We start from the raw sequence: 19,166 nt of genomic DNA, 5'->3' as shown, positions 1-19,166 counted from the left end.
AAGTCATCAGAGAAGGAGGTAAGATTTTTAACCAGTACAGTTAGATATTTCCTTCTAACTTGTTTCCTTCAGAATAGATATTTGGGGTTTTCCTATATCACTATAAACATGCTAATTTTCCAGTCAATTTTTCCCACAGACTAAAGAATAGACATGGAGGTGGAAAATTTCAAAAATTTGATGTTATTAAATCTCCTGTGTTCTCCTATGTTTGCTAATAATATCAAATGTAAACTACCTTCTCTATTTCAGTATCAACTTACAGCTATCAGGTGTCCCTAATACTTAAAAAATGTGAACAAAAGACTTAATAGGATTATATCACCCCCAATGCTTTAATTTGAAATAAAATATCCAAGGCATTACTTGTCGTTCAAGTATGTTTAGTAACATGAGGCGTATAGAGGATTTAAGTAAATAAGATATCTAATCTCTCAGAATGTGAGATTTCTGAAACTAGATTATGATCCTGTGAAAATGAGAAGTTGAGAACATTCTGTTTTACAAAGGCTTTCCATACATTATATAACCTGTCATGGTTCCTTCTGAGAAGGAAGATTTAGTATACCCCAGAGGCCATTTATTCTTTGCATACACGCATGCACACACACACACACACACACACACGGGCACACACACACATATATGCAAAAAATATATATATATATATATAGACTACTTTGTAAGTACAGAGCCCCAGTTTTTTGTCATTGCAGAGTTCTTGTGTAGACTTGTTGGGTAAACAATGTTTAACATTAGTGTGGTTCTTTATAATTGACATAAGACATCCATCTATATGGTGTCATATGATCATCCTAAAGGGCACAGTGATATAATTATCCCCTTTTAAAAGGGTAGAAATGTTGTGACTCAGAATTTAAGTCACTTGCCTGAAATTACACAGTAAATGGAATTTGAACTCAGAATCCCAGGTACTTTCCAAGAACCCTCACCACCTTGCTTTTCGTAATTCCTTTATTTAAGGAATAGAGACTGTTAACTCACTCAATACCTATAGTAGTTGGTATGTGATGCATATATGAGCAGAGACAATTATTATAGGACACATTTCAAATGCCTTAGAAAATAATCATAAGATAATATCTAAATTTAAATCAGAATATGTCATTGAGTCATATGAAATTTGGAATCCAGGAACAAAGAAAATGTAGTTATGTGACATTATGATGAATATAAAAACACAGAATTTTTCTTTCAAAATTCTAATCATAGTATCTTCAAAAGTATACACAAATTTTAATTATCTTGCATATAATTTATTTATATATGTGTGGTATGTTTAATCTCTTCCTTCTAGATGACTCTATGAAGAAGTTTAAAAGTGTAAGTGATGGAAAATTGGATGAAGAATATTCCAAAATCCAGGAAAGAAAAAAATATATATATACAAATTCTGCTTGTGAAAAGTAAGATAAAGGTCACATTACAGTGAGGGTATTCCTGCTTCCATGGCTTGCCACAGATTTTTCTACTTGTTCTTATGGATGTCTAAAATACTTTTCCCCCAGGGATCCCAATGGCTCTCATACTAATTGCCCTCAGGTCTTCATTCAAATGTCACCCTTTGAGAACTTCCTTGCTACTGTATTTAAAAGTGTAACCCTGCTCCCAGAACTACCTATTCTTATTTTACTGCATAGCATATATCACAGTCTAACATCCTATATTTTATTTCTTTATTTTCTGTATGCTCTTACTAGTATGTAAGCTCTATGGGGAGTGGAGATTTTGAGGTTTGCCAACTGTACCTAAAAAAGAGGCAGGTACCAGGTTGGTGTTCAATAAATACTTTTTTTTTTTTTTTTTACACAAAGAAAGCATGATAGAAGAAAAGAAGGAAGGGGGAGAGGGAGAGAGAGAGAGGGAGAGAAGAGAGGAAGGAGAAAGAAAGGAAAATAAAGAGTGGGAGGGAGGAAAGCTGAGAAACTAGTGTTGGTAAGATTAATGGTTAATTTCTGCTGTTAATTAATACCTGTTAATTAATACCTGATAAATCTGAGAAAAACCATTCGGGAGAGAAGAAAATAGAAAAATGAAGGAAGGTTCATAAGGATCAAAAAGAGATCAAAAAGATAATAAACCAGAGCCCTTTGCATTTTTTATTTGATCCTCACAAGGAATGTGTGAAGCAAGGAGACTTGAGGATTGCCGAAGGATACAGAGAAATCTATCATCTATCTATCTATCTATCTATCTATCTATCTATCTAAAAAAAAACTTTTATTTATTTATTGATGAGAGACACAGAGAGGCAGAGGGAGAAGCAGACTCCCTTCACGGAGCCTGATTCAGGACTGGATCCCAGGACCCTGGGATCATGCCCTGAGCTGAAGGTACACGCTCAACCACTAAGCCACCCAGGTGCCTGGATACAGAGAAATTTAAGTTGGAGCCATGCTAGTCTAAGCACCCAGAGGAGCTTAAGGCTGGAGAGATACTGGGGGGAGAGTGGCGGCTCTTGGGGAGGCTTGGGGGGGGAGCCTGGGGGGTTATAAAGTCAGCTTTCCAATGCCCAGTCCTAGGCTTTTTGAAAGTTTTCTGCAAACAAAGAAGAGAATGAGGAATGAAGGAGGGAAAGGAAATCACATATCACTTCAAAATGTTTGCCAGGTATTTTTTATCTGTGTCGCGATTCATCCTAGTAAAGGCACTTTCATTTATATTCAAGGATTGATTTACTCATTGAAAAGACATTACCTAAATAGGCACAAGATTATTTGCACTGAAGCATTAGAATACATATTAGTATCACCATTATATTTTCTATATTTGGAAGTTACCCAAAAAGGATGATCTTGTATGAGGGTTTTATATGTAATGTGTGTATTTACTTCAGCCTGGCATGTGCAGTGGGATGGAAAACCTCTGCTGTATTACCAACAAGAATAAATGAAGTATATGGAGACATTAATATGAAAATAGTTTAGAGACTTACCTAGAACTTTGCTGTAGTATGAATTCCATTCTCCCCAGTAGGACTGAAATATGTAGTCTTGCAGAGGATAAGAGATAGTATTTTTAACCCTCTCACCAAAGGTCATCTGGTCAGTGAGCTCTGACAAAGCTGCAGGTACATAGGAGGCAGGTGCTGGGATTTTCCCACAGTGTCTCTCAACTGTGGAAGCTGGAGAGAACCTCAATGTATACACAAATGGAATTCCTAATTTCAGAGCAACGAGGTCCCCACAGATAGTTACTGGGTCTGCTACTAACACATCAAAACCACGTTTCTGAAGTCTTGCCATTAACTTGGGGTTGTTTAATACTCCATCACAGATTTGTATATTGATTCGAAAAAAAGTATCTAGAAGTTTTCCTAGTTCTTTATAGAAACTCCAGAGTGTGAGAGGAGTTGGTCTGTGGTCTATCCATAGCATTATCATGTGTTCAATTAAGGAATCTAAGTTGTCGTTCGTAAAGGAGACAGGTATTACCTCAAAATTCACAGAAGAATCAGGATTAGAATTGATGAATAGAGTTGTTGATGAAGCCAGTACAGTCACATTGTGATTTCTTTGAATCAGCTCTTCTAGAATGATCTTAATATTTAACCAATGGCTACCATCCGTTGGCCAAATTAGCACATTTCCACTTAAAACAATTTCAGTCAAAGTCAAATTAAAAACCAGCAGCTGGACAAACTTCTTAGGCATGGTGATATCCATTATTAAAACCATCCTACTGTAGATCTTTCAAGATAAAAAGAAATTTTCAAAGTATATTTAGGGTTTTTTTTCAAATAAAATAATGTTTAAAGGGATGGATACACTCATTCATAAGTCAATTGATCTATAGGTTAAAAGGAAAACAATATAATTCAAACCTTTATGTGCATTAAAGTCATTATTTTAACAACAGAAATAAATAAATTCCCACTTGAAAGGAAGTCAATTTATAAGCCTGGTGTCTGTGTACTATGTGACAATAATTATAAAAATGTATCTTTATCTTTCCTAAAATTAGGTTAAACAAAAATAATAGTTCTTACTGCTAAAGCCACTTTCTCAAAACTTATTGTAACTTCAAGTTAGATGTCTTATTACAAGGCTTTTTTACATACATTATTTAATTCAGTCCTTTCCAGAATCTTGTGTAGCATAAATTACTTGCTCTATTTCATAGAAAATGAAATTATTGTTGAGTTGCATACCCAAAAATATATGACAAAGTAGGGCAATTGGGACTATTATCATAACATCATTTGAGAAATTGCTGGATTTCTATGGTATTATGTCTCATCTTTGTAAGTTTTTGCAACTTTGGCAATGTATAATGACCGGCATTATTATTAATTCCCCATGGCTCATATTTAGGAAGAAAAACCGAAAATAATCTTCACTTAGAAGTTTTTCTCAAACATTTCAAGATGTTTTAGATTAATTGAATTATAGAGCAAATTACTACATATTTGGCAGAAGAGAATTTTCTTCTCTGATAAAGCATATTGATAATGATCTCCTCATTGCAAGGAATTTGTCACTTTCTTTCATGACGCGTCCATATACAGATCAAGAAGATTAGGGCCTAGTACCACAAGCTTTTTCACTAAGAGCTATGTAGTAGCCTAAATTAGCTAGACACTAGAATTCAACAGCCCCAGATTCAAAAATTTTTCTTTTTTCTTTTTCTTTTTTTCAAAAACTGTTCTTTTACAAGTTTTGTGACCCTGGGAAATTACCTTTACCCTTGGCCTTCTCATGCATACGTGAGAAATAATGACGTTAATTTGTTATATTACTTTGTGGATTAGCAATATGATCTGTAAAGTTTCTTTGTAAACAGCTTGATTCAGAGCAAAAGTTTGATAATATTTGTAGTTTAATAAATTTGTGTCGATTGATCAGTAAGGCAATAGGCTAGCTAGAGAATGACAACTAGACATAGATACAATAATAATTATCTGTTGAGATTCTTAGTAAATGCCAAACTGAACAAGGACAACTATGTAATGATGCTATTTTAAAAGTTATAATCATTAGAGATTGCCATTAAAAAGAGAAAATAAGAACAAATAATGTCATTAAGAGGATAGAAATCAGGAATTGAGAATGTAAATTAAGTGGTTTGTTTTCTATTCACACTCTGTTGTCCTTGAATTGACTAATTATAGGCCTTTAAGTAACAAAAAGACCAGAAAGAGAAAAGGAAAGAGGAAAGAGAGAAGTGATGCTTTTAGAATTATTAAAATTGCATCCTTTCAAGAGTCAGCCTCAATTTGAATATAATGTCTATACTTTAAAAATTATTTAGATTTTGAAGCCCAAAAGCAAACACCCTGATGACCATTAAAATAGGCCTAATGAAAAGAATTTGATGCATCTTCATAAATCTGTTGCTATCATGACCTTTCAATAAAAAGGAGACAAAATATAACATACAAGGCATAACCAAAGGTTTATCAATAAAATACTTAGACTTGTCCAATTATTGAGGTTCATTAAGTAGAATATAATAATTAACTAGGGATTATTCATTAGCAATAGTGACATTAGCACTTAAAATCTTATCAAAATATATCCTTGAATTAAATGCATGTAGGCAGCCCTACTTACCCTGAATAAAAGAAAAAAAAAACAGTTTAAGTGTGGGGAGCCAGTTGCAGAGCCTATTTGAGAACTGAATCTCCTAATCTTCAACACACTGGGGTTACTGAAGGTCCTAAACACTGACTTTTGACCCCATTGTTCTCCAAACAGAGTTCCTTCCCTTCCCTTTCTTGGAGCCACTAGCCTATTTGCCTTTTGAAGTAAATATGTTTTTCTCTGCTTCCCAAAGTCAATCATTCCGAAAGCCAACTTGGTAGCTCTCTTAAAAACTGGAGGAACAAAGCCTCAGGCTCTAAGTCTGAGTCCCTGAGATTAAAATTCAGTGAGACTCTGAGTCTTTTGTCCTATTGTGGCCTCTGACTGTCCTGTATCTGTGGCATTCAAGGAGTCCCTTTGTCCCAGTTAAGTGGCCTTTTCAGGACAATAGCATAACTATCTAATTTACTGAAGGACAATAGCAGATAATAGAATTTATTAATAGCTAATGTATATGTTGTTTTCAAATTATACTTGGATGTTACAGTGTTTAATTTCACTGGTGTCAATGTAGGTGTCTGTTTTATTTATTTTCCAATTCCCTGTGTGCCTGCAATATAGCAATGCAAATTCAAACATTTTAAGAAGATAAAAAATAAATTGTGTTTAGGGACATGTAGATATAAGCTTAGATTTAATTTTCCATCAATGGGATAAATAACAACTCCTGCCAAATATGCCTGATATCGTGAAAAAAATGAAGTTCGGCGATTTAAAATGATTAAACATGTTTATTTTCTTCTTGAAAGAAGAGAGAAACCATGTGTTCAATTTGTCCAGCTCCATCATTTTATATGTAAGAACGCAGATCGAGGAAGGTTTATATTATCTTGAAGTCACAATTGCCAGTAAGTGGCAGATGAGATGAATGCCTAGGGATTCCAGGTTCCAGCCCAATATTCTTTCTTCTTTCTTTTACTTTTTAAAATGTGAGATACATTTTATAACAGCAAAAATTAGAAAACCATTACATTTCATAATTGTGACTATTTGATAAGATGACATCTTAAACATGATTAAAGAGCCCAGAAAATAATATTCTTAAATATGTCTATGAAACATCAATACACGAATAGCATGAGTAAAAAATAAGTCAGCCAGAGAAAGTTTGTACTAATTAGAATATTGTCCCTATACTTTGAATCAAAATTCTCATTCTCACTCTGCTTACTTCAAAAGGAAGTTCTCCAAAAAAGCAATAAAACAGATAAAGTTTTCAGAATCATATTTAATAAGACATGTGCTTTTAAAAGAGGCACAGGCCCAAAATGAAGTCATGTTAAGGTCCCATGGCAGTAAAGCAAGACTTAATACCTAATCTAAGGTATTAGGCTCACCCCCTCATAACTTTTAATCTGCCAACTGGAATTTCTTGGTGAACACCAGGAGGTAATGTGTTAAACGTTTTCTTCCCCTTAGGAAGGAAACTTTGCCTAAACATTGCATTCTTTGCTAGCAATTCCCTCCAACTCACCCTGTTTAAATCTTTCCTTTTCTACGGGTCTACAGAGTTCCCCTCTACTTACTAGATGATATGCTGTCCAATCTCTGAACCGTTTAATAAAGCCAATTGGATATCCATATTTCCTCAGCTGAATTTGTGTTGTTTAACACTGTTAAGTGTATATATGTATGTGTTTTATATATATATATGTATATGTATATATACATATATATATACATATATATATATCTCACAGGAGAATGGCTAGTTCATTTATTTAAAATTAAACTGAAATTAAAGTTCTTTAAAATATGTATAATGCTATCAGTTTGAGTTGAGAATCCTTTTTTTAAGATTTATTATTATTGTTTAAAAATAATAAATATATTTATTATTTTAAAAATAAAAAATATATTTATTATTATTATTTAAGATCTTATTTATTCATGAGAGACACACAGAGAGAAAGGCAGAGACACAGGCAGAGACACAGGCAGAGGGAGAAGCAGGCTCCAGGCAGGTAGCCTGATGTGGGACTTGATCCTGGGACTCCAGCACCACACCCCAGGCCAAAGGGAAGCACTAAACCACTGAGCCACCCAGGGATCCCTGAATTAAGAATCCTTAAAACAACATTTTGGTTTGCAAGTTCTTTCTTACAATTTTTCCCTCATGACCTGACCTGAGTTAAAAGTGTCCTCTTCTTGTGTGCTCCCTGAGCATTTCAATGAATGGCTAGAATTTAATTGTGCTATTCATTTCTCATTATCTCTTGGATTTGGAGGTGGTCCCAAAGGCCATAAAAGCTTGGAAACTATCTTTCATACTGTTTTTAAAAACTGAGTAATCAACTCTTTAGTAACCTTTGAGTTTTAGCTTCACAGTAAAGCTTCAACTTTTGTTTTTTTTAGTTCCTTGATTGCATTTAGTTAATTCTTTTGAAAGCTTAAAATCAGATGCACCTTTCCTCCCTCATTGTTTTATTCTATATAAACTGAGTTTCTTTCTCAAACTTTCCTTTTAGCTTAGGGTCTAGCATCAATGCTTCATGACAAATGCTTTATTATAACCTCAGGCAAGTTATTCTGCCTCCTTATTATAAAATGGTGAAGAATGCTGGAGCCTATTTCTTATCATTGTGAGGACTGAATTTAAAAAATTCATGTAAATTATTCAGAACAACATCCATGATCAATAAATGTTAGCTATATATGATAATGTAGAGAGAGAATCTTACTTTAAAAATTACCAATTTAACCAGATCTCATCACCTAGACCCATCTCCCTTCTACTTCTCAGATAATGGTCCTCTGGGGTGCCTGGACTTTGGTGCAGGTATTCCCAAACACCACAGGCTCCTCTACAGGTGCCAGTCATGCTTAATCTTGAGGCACATCACAAATGATATCTTACAATGTATTCAGTAACAAAGTTCACTAGTGATTTATTTTAAGAAATACAAACATATAAAATTCAAGATTATATCCATAAAAATGATCATCTCCATTTCCTGTCGTTGAGTGGGAGCAAAAGAGTGACAAGGCTCTTGAAATTGCGCATGTCCCATAGCAAATTCACCTTGGAAGTTATGTTAATGGCTGTCATCCCACTCAAGGGTCATTATGTAAAGAAGGATGCTACCAGAGGTGATTTGAAAGATTCTAACCAAACAATTAATTTACATTTAAAAAAAATAGAGGAAGAAAGGATGGGAGAAAGAAGCCAGAAAAAGATTGAGAAGAAAGAAAAAAAAAAAGTTCCAAACCAACATGCATTACTCTTCAGGGAAAGAATTCCAATATATTTTTTCCTTCTTTAAAATGACTATTGGAGGGATCCCTGGGTGGCGCAGCGGTTTGGCGCCTGCCTTTGGCCCAGGGCGCGAACCTGGAGACCCGGGATCGAGTCCCACATCGGGCTCCTTGCATGGAGCCTGCTTCTCCCTCTGCCTGTGTCTCTGCCTCTCTCTCTCTCTCTCTCTGTATGTGACTATCATAAATAAATAAAAATTAAAAAAAATAAAATAAAATGACTATTGGAAATCAACCATTTTGGAGATATACATTCACATTTGTTTCATTTCTAGCACTTTATCTTACATGAATTACCTGTGTTCAGTTCATAAAGATCTGAATATTATAGTCATAATTTTTTTAAGATCTATTGTTTTTTTCTATTTAATATATTTACAGGAAAATCTGCTGTTATTATAGATGACATTAGTTCTTGGAGGTTATTCACCTAGTTATTCATGTCCAACAATACATTTTGTATTCATATAAATCCAATATATAAAGATTATTCACTCAAAAAAAGCTATTTGTTTCTATACTTACTGAAGGGTAAAATTGTTGGTAGCAACAGGTAATGTTTATGGATTATAAATATTTTTACTGGTATTAAAATGCTACATTATTCTTTTTCTTAAATGTTCTTCAATTTTGGTGGGTTTTTTGTTGTTGTTAATATGTACATAAAAATAAAATTTACCTGGTTCAACTTTAAATAAATACATTTGAAATCCACGGAAGCCTTTTCTTACTTTCAGTTCAACATTGCATTTTAAGTTTTCTTGGGACCAAGTACTTATCCTCAGGCAACTGGCTGCAGGCAACAGCCACATGGAAGCCTTTGCCTAAACAGCAAGTTACCTAGTGATAACATCAGCCAATTAAACTCCAGTTAGCAAACTTAGAAACTTAGTATAAGTAAGAAATAAAACAGTAGACATCAAAAGCTAAATCCACTAAGAGGAAGAGGACCGAAGAAAGTTTAAACCTAAAATATTCTGAGTAATTCATGGATTTGCCCCCAAAATTTTTAAAGGAGAGAAAAGTTTTTCTGGAAGTTTTGGTGTCAGACTTTCATTTGAAAACTATTTTCTTCTACTAGTCACTATATAATTTTATTTTAGCACTTGGTATTTCCCATTGGTGATAGTAGTTTTCTTCACAAATTCACTGTAAAGATTAAGAGTTATAATATATGAAAGATTTATTACAGTGTCTAGCACATGGGAAGAAATCAACAAATATTAACTGTTATTGCTATCATGATATTGAACCATGAGTTTCAACCAGATACCTTATGCTGAAATAAAAGAAGTAATTTAGACAATACAATGTCTGATTCTTAGCAATTAGCAGAGATTAAGGACTCAGTCTGAGATTATTGCATTCCACTGCAGAAAAGTAATCTTACAGAAAGTTATCCTATTTATTTACTTAGGTGTGATAGTTTGAGACCTGAGTGGATATGGATTCATTGCAATGACTTGTTTAGAGCACTTAAACTAAAGTAAAAAAGAAAAAAAAATCACTTCACATTGGAAAAAAGTGATTTTTATAAGTCAGTTCCATTTATCATTTTCATTTATCATTCTACATGTATGAAGGCTTACACAAAAATGAATTACTCTGTCATTTCAGTACTTTTGCTTCTTACCTGATCTTTTGAGTATGAGTGTTCATGTCTCTGGCATCAATAAGAATAACATCCGTAGAGACAAACTTTAAATAGTCATTTTAAGTCAAAAGAGTGTTATTTGTTTAGAAACATGATATTATCAAAATTGGAGAATAAGAACATTTTTAGAAATCCTCATTACATTCCCATGAACAAACTGTTAAGAAAGATTAGTATCATGTCTTATGACTGGGAAAATTGTGTGGTTTTATTACCAGTATTCACTTACAAGCACAACACAATGGAACATGTGATTCTGAGACTGCCAGCATGAGGAAGGTTTATCTGAGAATAATCTTACCAATTCTTATCTGAGAATAAGAAGCATTGTGATCATGATAATTATTTTTCAGAGACTGAGAACAGCCATTGATAAAAACAAATGTAATGAGATAAAAATGTAAACCTATATCATGACTAAGGTGTTCTCTATGTACACACTCCTTTATTTCATTAAGATGCTGCACTTATTCAGATGTCTCTATTTACTACACATGTGAGTTGTTGCAGATCCTGAGAACTTGATTGTTTCATAAAATGGCCATTTTTAAATTATTTTTCTCATTTTCTTTTTAAAGAATCTATTTATTTATTCATGAGAGACACACAGAGAGAGGCAGAGACAGAGGCAGAGGGAGAAACAGGCTCCCTATGGGGAGCCCAATGACAGACTGGATCCCATGACCCCGGGATCATGCCCTGAGCCAAATGCAGACGCTCAACTGCTAAGCCGCCCAGGCATTCCTGTTTCTTCATTTTTAAGAACCAGTTTCAGCTCTACAATATTGACCATTCACTTCCATCTTCATAGGATAGCTTATAATCAACATAGTAGCTATGTTCTTCTCTCTAAGTAACAGAACAGCTCAGTCTTCATTTATATCCTAGGAGATAAACATCTGTCTTTGAATTTGGGGACTATTTAACACACTCAGAGGAGATGGTGAGCCACTTGTAATTAATGCTTCTCTTAACAATACTCACCAAATAACCCACACTTACATGGTCAATTAATTCATGACAAAGAAGCCAAGAATGTGCAAGGGGGAAAGGACAGCCTCTTCAATAGGTGGAAAACTGGACAGCTACATGCAGAACAATGAAACTAGATCACTTTCTTATACCATACACAAAAACTAACTGAAAATGGTTTAAAGACTTGATATAAGACCTGAAACCATAAGACTCCTTGAATAAAAAAACATAGGTGGTCAGCTACATGACATCAGTCTTGACAATGGTTTTTTTTGGATTTCACACCAAAAGCAAAGGTAACAAAAGAAAAATAAACAAGTAAATAAAATCAAAAAGATTCTATACAGCAAAGGAAACCATCAACAAATGATTTTAGTATATGTGCTGCCGAAGCGAGCACACCATCAACAAATGAAAAGGCAACCTACCTAATGGGAGAAAATATTTGTAAATCATATATCTGATAAGAGGTTAATACCAAAATATATAAAAAGTCATATAACTCAATAACAAAAAAATGGATTAAAAATGGCCAGAGGATATGAATATTTATTTTGCCAAAGAAAACATGCAAATGACCAACAGGTACATGAATAAGGGCTCAACATCACCAATCATCAGGGAAATGCATATCAAAACCACAGTGAGATATTGGTTATCGTTAATAATGCTGCTATAAACATACGGGTGTTTGCGTTCCTTTGAATGAGTACTTTTGTATCCTTTGGGTAAATACCTGGCAGCACATTTGCTGGGTCATAGGGTAGTTCTATTTTTAACATTCTGAGGAACATCCATACTGTTCTCGAACGGCTGCACCAGTTTCCATCCCACCAACAGTATAAGACGGTTCCCCTTTCACCACATCCTCGCCAACATCTGTTGTTTCTTGTGTTGTTAATTACCTCATACCTGTTAGAATGGCTATTATCAAAAAGACAAGGTATAACAAGTGTTGGCAAGGATGTGGAAAAAAAGGGATCCTTTGTGCACTGTTGATGGGAGTATAAATTGGTACAGTCACTATGGAAAACAGTATAGAGAATCCTAAAAAAAAGTTAACAATAGAACAACCATATGATCCAGTAATTCTACTTCTGGGTTATACCCAAAGGAAACAAAATCATTATTTCTAAGATATATCTAAGAGATATTCATTACAGTATTATTTATTTATAATAGCTGAGACACGGAAACCACCTAGGTAACCACTGATGGATGAATGAATAAAGAAGCTGTGGCATAAATAACTACAATGGAATATTGAATCATTCAGCCATGAAAAAGAAGAGAATCCTGCCACTTATGATAATGTAAATGGACCCTGCGGGCATTACACTAAGTGAAATAAGTCAGAGAAAGACACTGTACAATCTCATTTATATATAGATTATAAAAAAAAAAACACCAACTCATAGATACACAGAACAGATTGACAGTTGCCAGAGGTGAGGGGTGGGAGAGTGAAATGGTTGAAGAGGGTCAAAGGCATAAATTTCCAGTTACAAAATAAATCCTGGGGATGCAATATATATAGCATAGTGACTATAGTTAATACTGTATTGTATATTTGACAGTTGCTAAAACAGTAGCTCATAAAAGTTCTCATCACAAGAGGAAATAATTTATGTATGGTCACAAAGTGTTAATTAGACTTAATGTGGTGATCACTTTTTTATATATAATATGTAGAATCATTATGTTTTATAACTTAAACTAATATACGTCAATTATACCTCAATTTAAAAAAGAAAACATCTTAATCTCTTTCTCATGCCTCTTAACATGCCTTAACCAATTAGCCATTAGCTTTTATTAATTTCACATGATAAACAGCTAACACAAATTGAATGGTTTCTATCTCCTGGACACCATTGTAAAATCCTTTTATATGTTAACTAATTTAGTCTTCACAGTAGTCCTGTTAGAGATGGGGTGAATAAGTGTGGATATAAAGAGAATTAATTACTTTTCCATGGTCACATACTTGTAGGTGGAAGTTGTTTATCAAGAGCCTGTGGTCTTGATTACCTTACTATGTAGTCTCATCTGCATTATTTTTCTCCATTTATAAGCTACTTCACTATTCCATGCTCTTATCAGTTATACAGAAGCCTATGGAAAATTTTCATTTAGGATATGGGAAGAAAGAACCTATGCAATAGATTTTCCTTAAGAGATAAAGATTGTAGAAAGAAGTTTATTTTTGCTTCTGCCTTGAGGGATGTACAAACCTGAGAGTGGAGTATAAACTTGATCAGATATTGAGTTTGCCATCTTTTCACTCCAGGTCCATATCTGTCCAGATATTTTATGTAAGATGCAATTTTATACAATACAGCCCTTTAAACTTTTTCTGTTTAGTAGGTAAAAACTAAAATACTTGGCTTTGGAAATATTTATTGAATTAATTCATTATGGAAATCCTGACATTTCCATGTTTTTTCTCATACCTCCCCACCTTGCACTTTGACCTTCATAAATAAAGAATCATCAGTAATGCCCAGCACACATATGCTATTTTGATATTCCACAACATTGGGCACAGGTATCCAAAGCATAAATTTGGATGTTGTCCTCAACTACATCTAATTCTATACTCATATTCAGACTTTCTTCTCCCTACTTATTTTGCAGGAAAATTCATATTCACTTTTGAAATTTTTTCTTGTGTATCAACTTCAACTCTACACAGAATTATTCAACTCTCAGAATATCATTCTCTCCTGTTACATACTGCCTATCTCCTTTAACAATCTCTGTTCTTCTTTACCCACATTTTTCATACTGTAAACATTCCCTTTCTTGTATGACTTCTCTGCTTGACTGAAATTCTTGAAGCTAGGAACTTCATCTTAGTCTTTGTAGTAACCTCCCTACCTAAGGGAGTGCCTAGTAAACAATAGGAAATATATGAACAATGATCAGAGACTATCTGTATGCATGTGTGTTTTTAAACACACACACACAAATGCCTATATTAGTAATGGACTTATAGAAAGCTTAAACTCTTCCAGTTTTCTTTACACATCATTGAAATTTCTAGGCAATTTCTACTGCCAGTGTAATAACTAAATTAGAATTCAGTCCTGTTTTTAAACTGTCGCTGTATGTTATCCATAAAAGAACTAAGTTGGTATATATGAATCCACAAAATTAGAAAATGACACACTATAGTTACAAAGCATATTGTCTTTCATCTTCCTGTTCTCAAATGATCCTAATAGATGGTTATCAATATGTAGGGTTGAAAAATAATAGCCACAGGGAAATAAAGAGAAGATACAAAACTCTGTTCAAATTCAGATAATCATAAAAAAAATTACATACCCAAAGCTTTACTGTAGTAAGAATCCCATGATTTCCAAAGAGTGTCAAACATGTAGTCCTGTAGACTGTAGGAGATGAAATTTCTTACTCTGTCAGTGAAAGACATCTGGTCAGTGAGTTCTGATAATATAGCAGGAACATAGGAAGGAGGGAATGGTACCTTCCCACAATGCTTTTCCACTGTTGAAGCTGGAGAAAATCTTAAGGAGTACATAAATGGAACTCCCAGTTTTAAAGCTACTATATCACCACAAGGGAACACTGGATCTGATATTAGGACTTCAAATTTGCTTTTCTTCAGCTTGTCCATCAGCTTTTGGTTTTTGAGAACACCATCACAGATTTCTCTAGACAGCATGTGGAAGTTCTTAATGACTTTGGCCATTTCCTGATAGAATCTCCAAATGGTTGAAGGAGATGGCCTATTTTCCATCCATGTCAATACAAATTCCTTGATTATTCCTTCTACTCTTCCTTTGTCAAAGGGCACCTTATATATTTCAAATGTCAGAGATGGGTTAAAGGTCGGTGTGATGAAAAGTGCACCAGAGGCAACTAAGACAGTCACGTTATGCTCTTTTTTAATCAACTCATCTATAATTATCTTAATGTTCAGCCAATGACTACCTTCCATTGGCCAAATCAGAACATTCCCACCAAGGGCGATTCCTAGGAGACTAATCTTGAGAGACAACAGCAGAATATTCTTATTTAACATGATGTGGCTTGATGTAGAAGATTGATGAGATGTGAAACTGTAAACAAATTTATCTGTTTTTCAAACAAAAAAGAAAGACAAATTATTTTTCAGTTTTGATTCAAAACAACTGATACCCTCAAGAGCATCCTTTCAACGAAATGATATTACTCATGGTAGCATCATATTTTATAGTAATTACAGGCTTGGGTAACATGTGTCTTATCTCTCAACTTGTTCCTTTAGCTTGGGTTATGATTGTTTTTTAAAGCTTGATCCTTCAAATCTTTCATTGCATCTCATAATTGTGAAATTCTTACTATTGAATTCTTTGAAGCTACTGTATATCTCAAGTCTACCTTCAGGCCTGGGTACTGAAATATCAGATTGGGTCAGAACTTATTCATAAATGTAGAGATGCCAAGGCTATAGATTTTCCAATATTTAATACATTTAATATAATATCATTAACAACAATTAAATATTATTATAGTAGTTACTATTTCTTAATAGATAGGATTACTACAAGGAGAATATTTACAAGAATGTGAAATACAAGCAAATAAAGGATGTGTAATGTTTATTACTACTTTAATAATATGTTTAGGATTTTTTTTTAATTTTAAAAAGGTTTTATTTATTCATTTGAGAGAGACAGCAAGAAAGAGGACAAATGTGAGGGAGAGGGAGAGGGAGAGTGAGAAGCAGACTCCCTGCTGAGCAGGGAGCCCAACTTGGGACTTGATTCCATGACCCAAGATCATGAACTGAGCAGAAGGCATATGCTTAACCACTGAGCAACCTAGGCACCCCATGTTTAGGAAAATATTTGTATTAAAAATCACTGAGAAAAGATTATAAGTAAATGAATGAATTGTGTACAAATATACATGCAAGAGATGGGTAACATTACTAATCAGTAGGAATTCTTTGAAGAGAATTACTAATTCAAATTTGCTTCTATGGAAAGTGTTGCTCAAAAGCTAGCTGGTCTGCGTGCAGAACAACTACGTTTAGACCAAACCTTTCATAATTGCTAGTATATTTTTTTTTAAGATTTTATTTATTTATTCACGAGAGACACAGACAGAGGCAGAGACATGGGCAGAGGGCGAAGCAGGCTCTATGCAGGGAGCCCAATGCAGGACTCTATCCCGGGACTCCAGGATCACGCCCTAAGCCGAAGGCAGACGCTCAACCACTGAGCCACCCAGGAGTCCCTCATAATTGCTAGTATTAATTAAGCACTTCCTGTGTGTCAGACATTGTGCAAATGTTTTACATATGTTAATCTCATTTATTCTTCTCTAAAAAAAAAAAGACCCAATGAAGTAGAACCTATATTCTCACATCAAAGAAGGAACCATTGTTTAGAGAAGTTTAGTAATTGCCAAATTCATATGATAGAATAAGCTTTCAGGGTCTTTGGCTCCCAGAGCCTATTGTATTAATCACTAGGATAGATTGTCCTATCAGAGTGTACATTGCCCCCTCATCGCTATAGGGAACCTATCCATATAAACCATAAAGTGCCCCAAACATGCTGACACAATATAAAATGCACAATACAAATTTGTGTAACCCATCCTGGACAATGTAGGATAAATCATCTGAGTAAAATAATCTCTATTAAAATTGTGCATATGTGTGCATATGTTTGTGAATAAGCAGAAATGACTTTTTGTTTTAATCTGTTGAAATTAGAAATCTTATATATGTTTAGTGATATCTTTTCTGAACTCCCCGTTACTGAAGATAATTGATAGTGAAACACTGCTTCTTTAAAACAACTGCTAACTTTTACAAAGTACTATTCAGAGTTTAGCAGACTAATCACACAGATCGTTGTGCGGATTTCAATTCATGCTCTTTATACTAAGATTTTACAGTATGCAAAAAATTTCTGCCTGCTGGTGCCTACCTGATCGATAGTTACAAGATACTTTAAAAACACTTGCTGTGATTCACTAGAATGAACAACTGGTAACAATTCACTGTCATTTTACTCATTTTATTCACTATCAGGGAATCAGATTCAGTTTTTAACAATTAAAATAGAGTCTTTATTCAGTTTATTTGTATTTCTATAAGCAGAGAACTGCCTGCTAAGTGAAAGATGAATCAAAGAGATAATTCTTATATCCATTTTATGCTCTCAATGAAGATAATTGCATATATAACTGTGATAAAAATCAGCATAGTATATTTGTGTCAGCATGCTAGCATGAGAAGAATTTAGATTATGATAATAAAAGATGTACTTTAATTAATTGCACAAAAAGGGAACACACATGGTATTGCATTACCAAAATTGATTATTGCCTTTACTACAGGATTTTCTTTATAGAAACTTTAAATATCCCTTTTTAAAAAAAAAAAAAAAGATTATTTATTTATTTATTCAGAGAGAGAGAGAGAGAGAGGCAGAGACACAGGCAGAGAGAGAAGCAGGCGCCATGCAGGGAGCCTGATGCAGGACTCTGGTCTCCAGGATCACACCCCAGGCTGCAGGTGGTGCTAAACTGCTGTGTCACCGGGGCTGCCCTAACTATCCCTTTTTTTTTTTTAATAAATAAATTTGACTTTGCATAAAACTTATTTGATATAAATTTAAAATACATAAATATAGAAAATCCATTATGCAACATTAAGAAAATAAAATAACCACCAAAGGATGAAATCTTCTTATACACATGCTATCTTAAAGGCTGTAGCAGTCACTTGAGAGAATCATTTCTGCTTTTATGTATTCACTTTATGTGAAGGACCGAATAAACTGTCCCCTGGTAGGAACTGAAAATAACAGACCTACCTTTAAGGAGGCCATTGAGCTTGCACTGGGATAAAATTTTCACTTGACTACTCTATAATACAGTTCCTTCAGTATCTATCAAATTATCTAAACTATAACACCTAGATCGGAAAAAACCCAAATTATTTAAAAATAGGACTGGAAACCTTTTTAAGTAGTAAAACAAGCTAAAAGTAAAACCCATAACCTTGTAATAACCGATATTTCTTTCAGAAGAAAACATGAATCTAAATATACATTACAATATATAAATATACAATATACACATATATATATACAATATTTACATACTGCTTGTCATAAGATTTTTAAATTTCTTACCTGAAGTTTTCAGCGAGAGCTTTAATAGCACTTGTTTGCTACTTGAAAGTTGAATTTAAGTATATCCTAGTTGGGTAAGCATAATGTGTTGAGAAATATGATCTTAAATAAGGAAGAGGTTGTACAGATTTGTTTACTCCTAAGGCATTCGATTTCTATTACATGACTAAGCAGATTAACCTTGAGTTAAAGTTGTTCCCTTCTATTGGTTTTCTGGCAACTATTTGCATTAAATATTGCCTTTGCTATTATGAACTCTGCAGTCCTTCACCTTCCCCCACCCAAACAAGGATGTCTGGATATATCTGAAATAATGATTGGTAATAATTAATAATCATTGATTATTATTAAGAAGTATGGTAAATACCTCTCATGCCCATGCAACATAAAATTATTATTATCAGTACTAATTATGAAAATATTTTTTAAATTGATTTTTTTTCTGATGAGAGGGATTATGTTTATTCACAGGCTAGGAGCTACAACAGAACTGAATTGCTCTGTATAAGGAAGAAATAT

The 19,166-nt window shown here is 33.9% G+C and overlaps 1 protein-coding gene across 2 annotated transcripts in view; it reads right to left on the bottom strand.

The window, feature by feature from the left end:
* LOC129503300 (UDP-glucuronosyltransferase 2A1) overlaps window positions 1-18,717 on the bottom strand; it is a 48,962-nt gene extending 30,245 nt beyond the window's left edge. Inside the window, exons 1-3 of one of the 2 annotated variants that reach the window (XM_055315267.1) lie at window positions 18,648-18,717; window positions 14,820-15,588; window positions 2,957-3,588 (exon numbers count right to left, since the gene is read on the bottom strand). In XM_055315267.1, the coding sequence (XP_055171242.1) occupies window positions 2,957-3,588; window positions 14,820-15,535 (1,348 nt within the window). In that variant the 5' untranslated portion in view covers window positions 15,536-15,588; window positions 18,648-18,717. Of the gene's footprint in view, window positions 1-2,956; window positions 3,589-14,817; window positions 15,589-18,647 lie in introns of both variants that reach the window. The other variant, XM_055315269.1, reaches the window with a different exon arrangement.
* Window positions 18,718-19,166: the final 449 nt, after the last annotated feature.

This window comes from Nyctereutes procyonoides, unplaced genomic scaffold (assembly GCF_905146905.1).
Source record: "Nyctereutes procyonoides isolate TBG_1078 unplaced genomic scaffold, NYPRO_anot_genome, whole genome shotgun sequence".
Taxonomy (NCBI): domain Eukaryota; kingdom Metazoa; phylum Chordata; class Mammalia; order Carnivora; family Canidae; genus Nyctereutes; species Nyctereutes procyonoides.
This window is presented reverse-complemented; position numbering and strand designations above follow the sequence as displayed.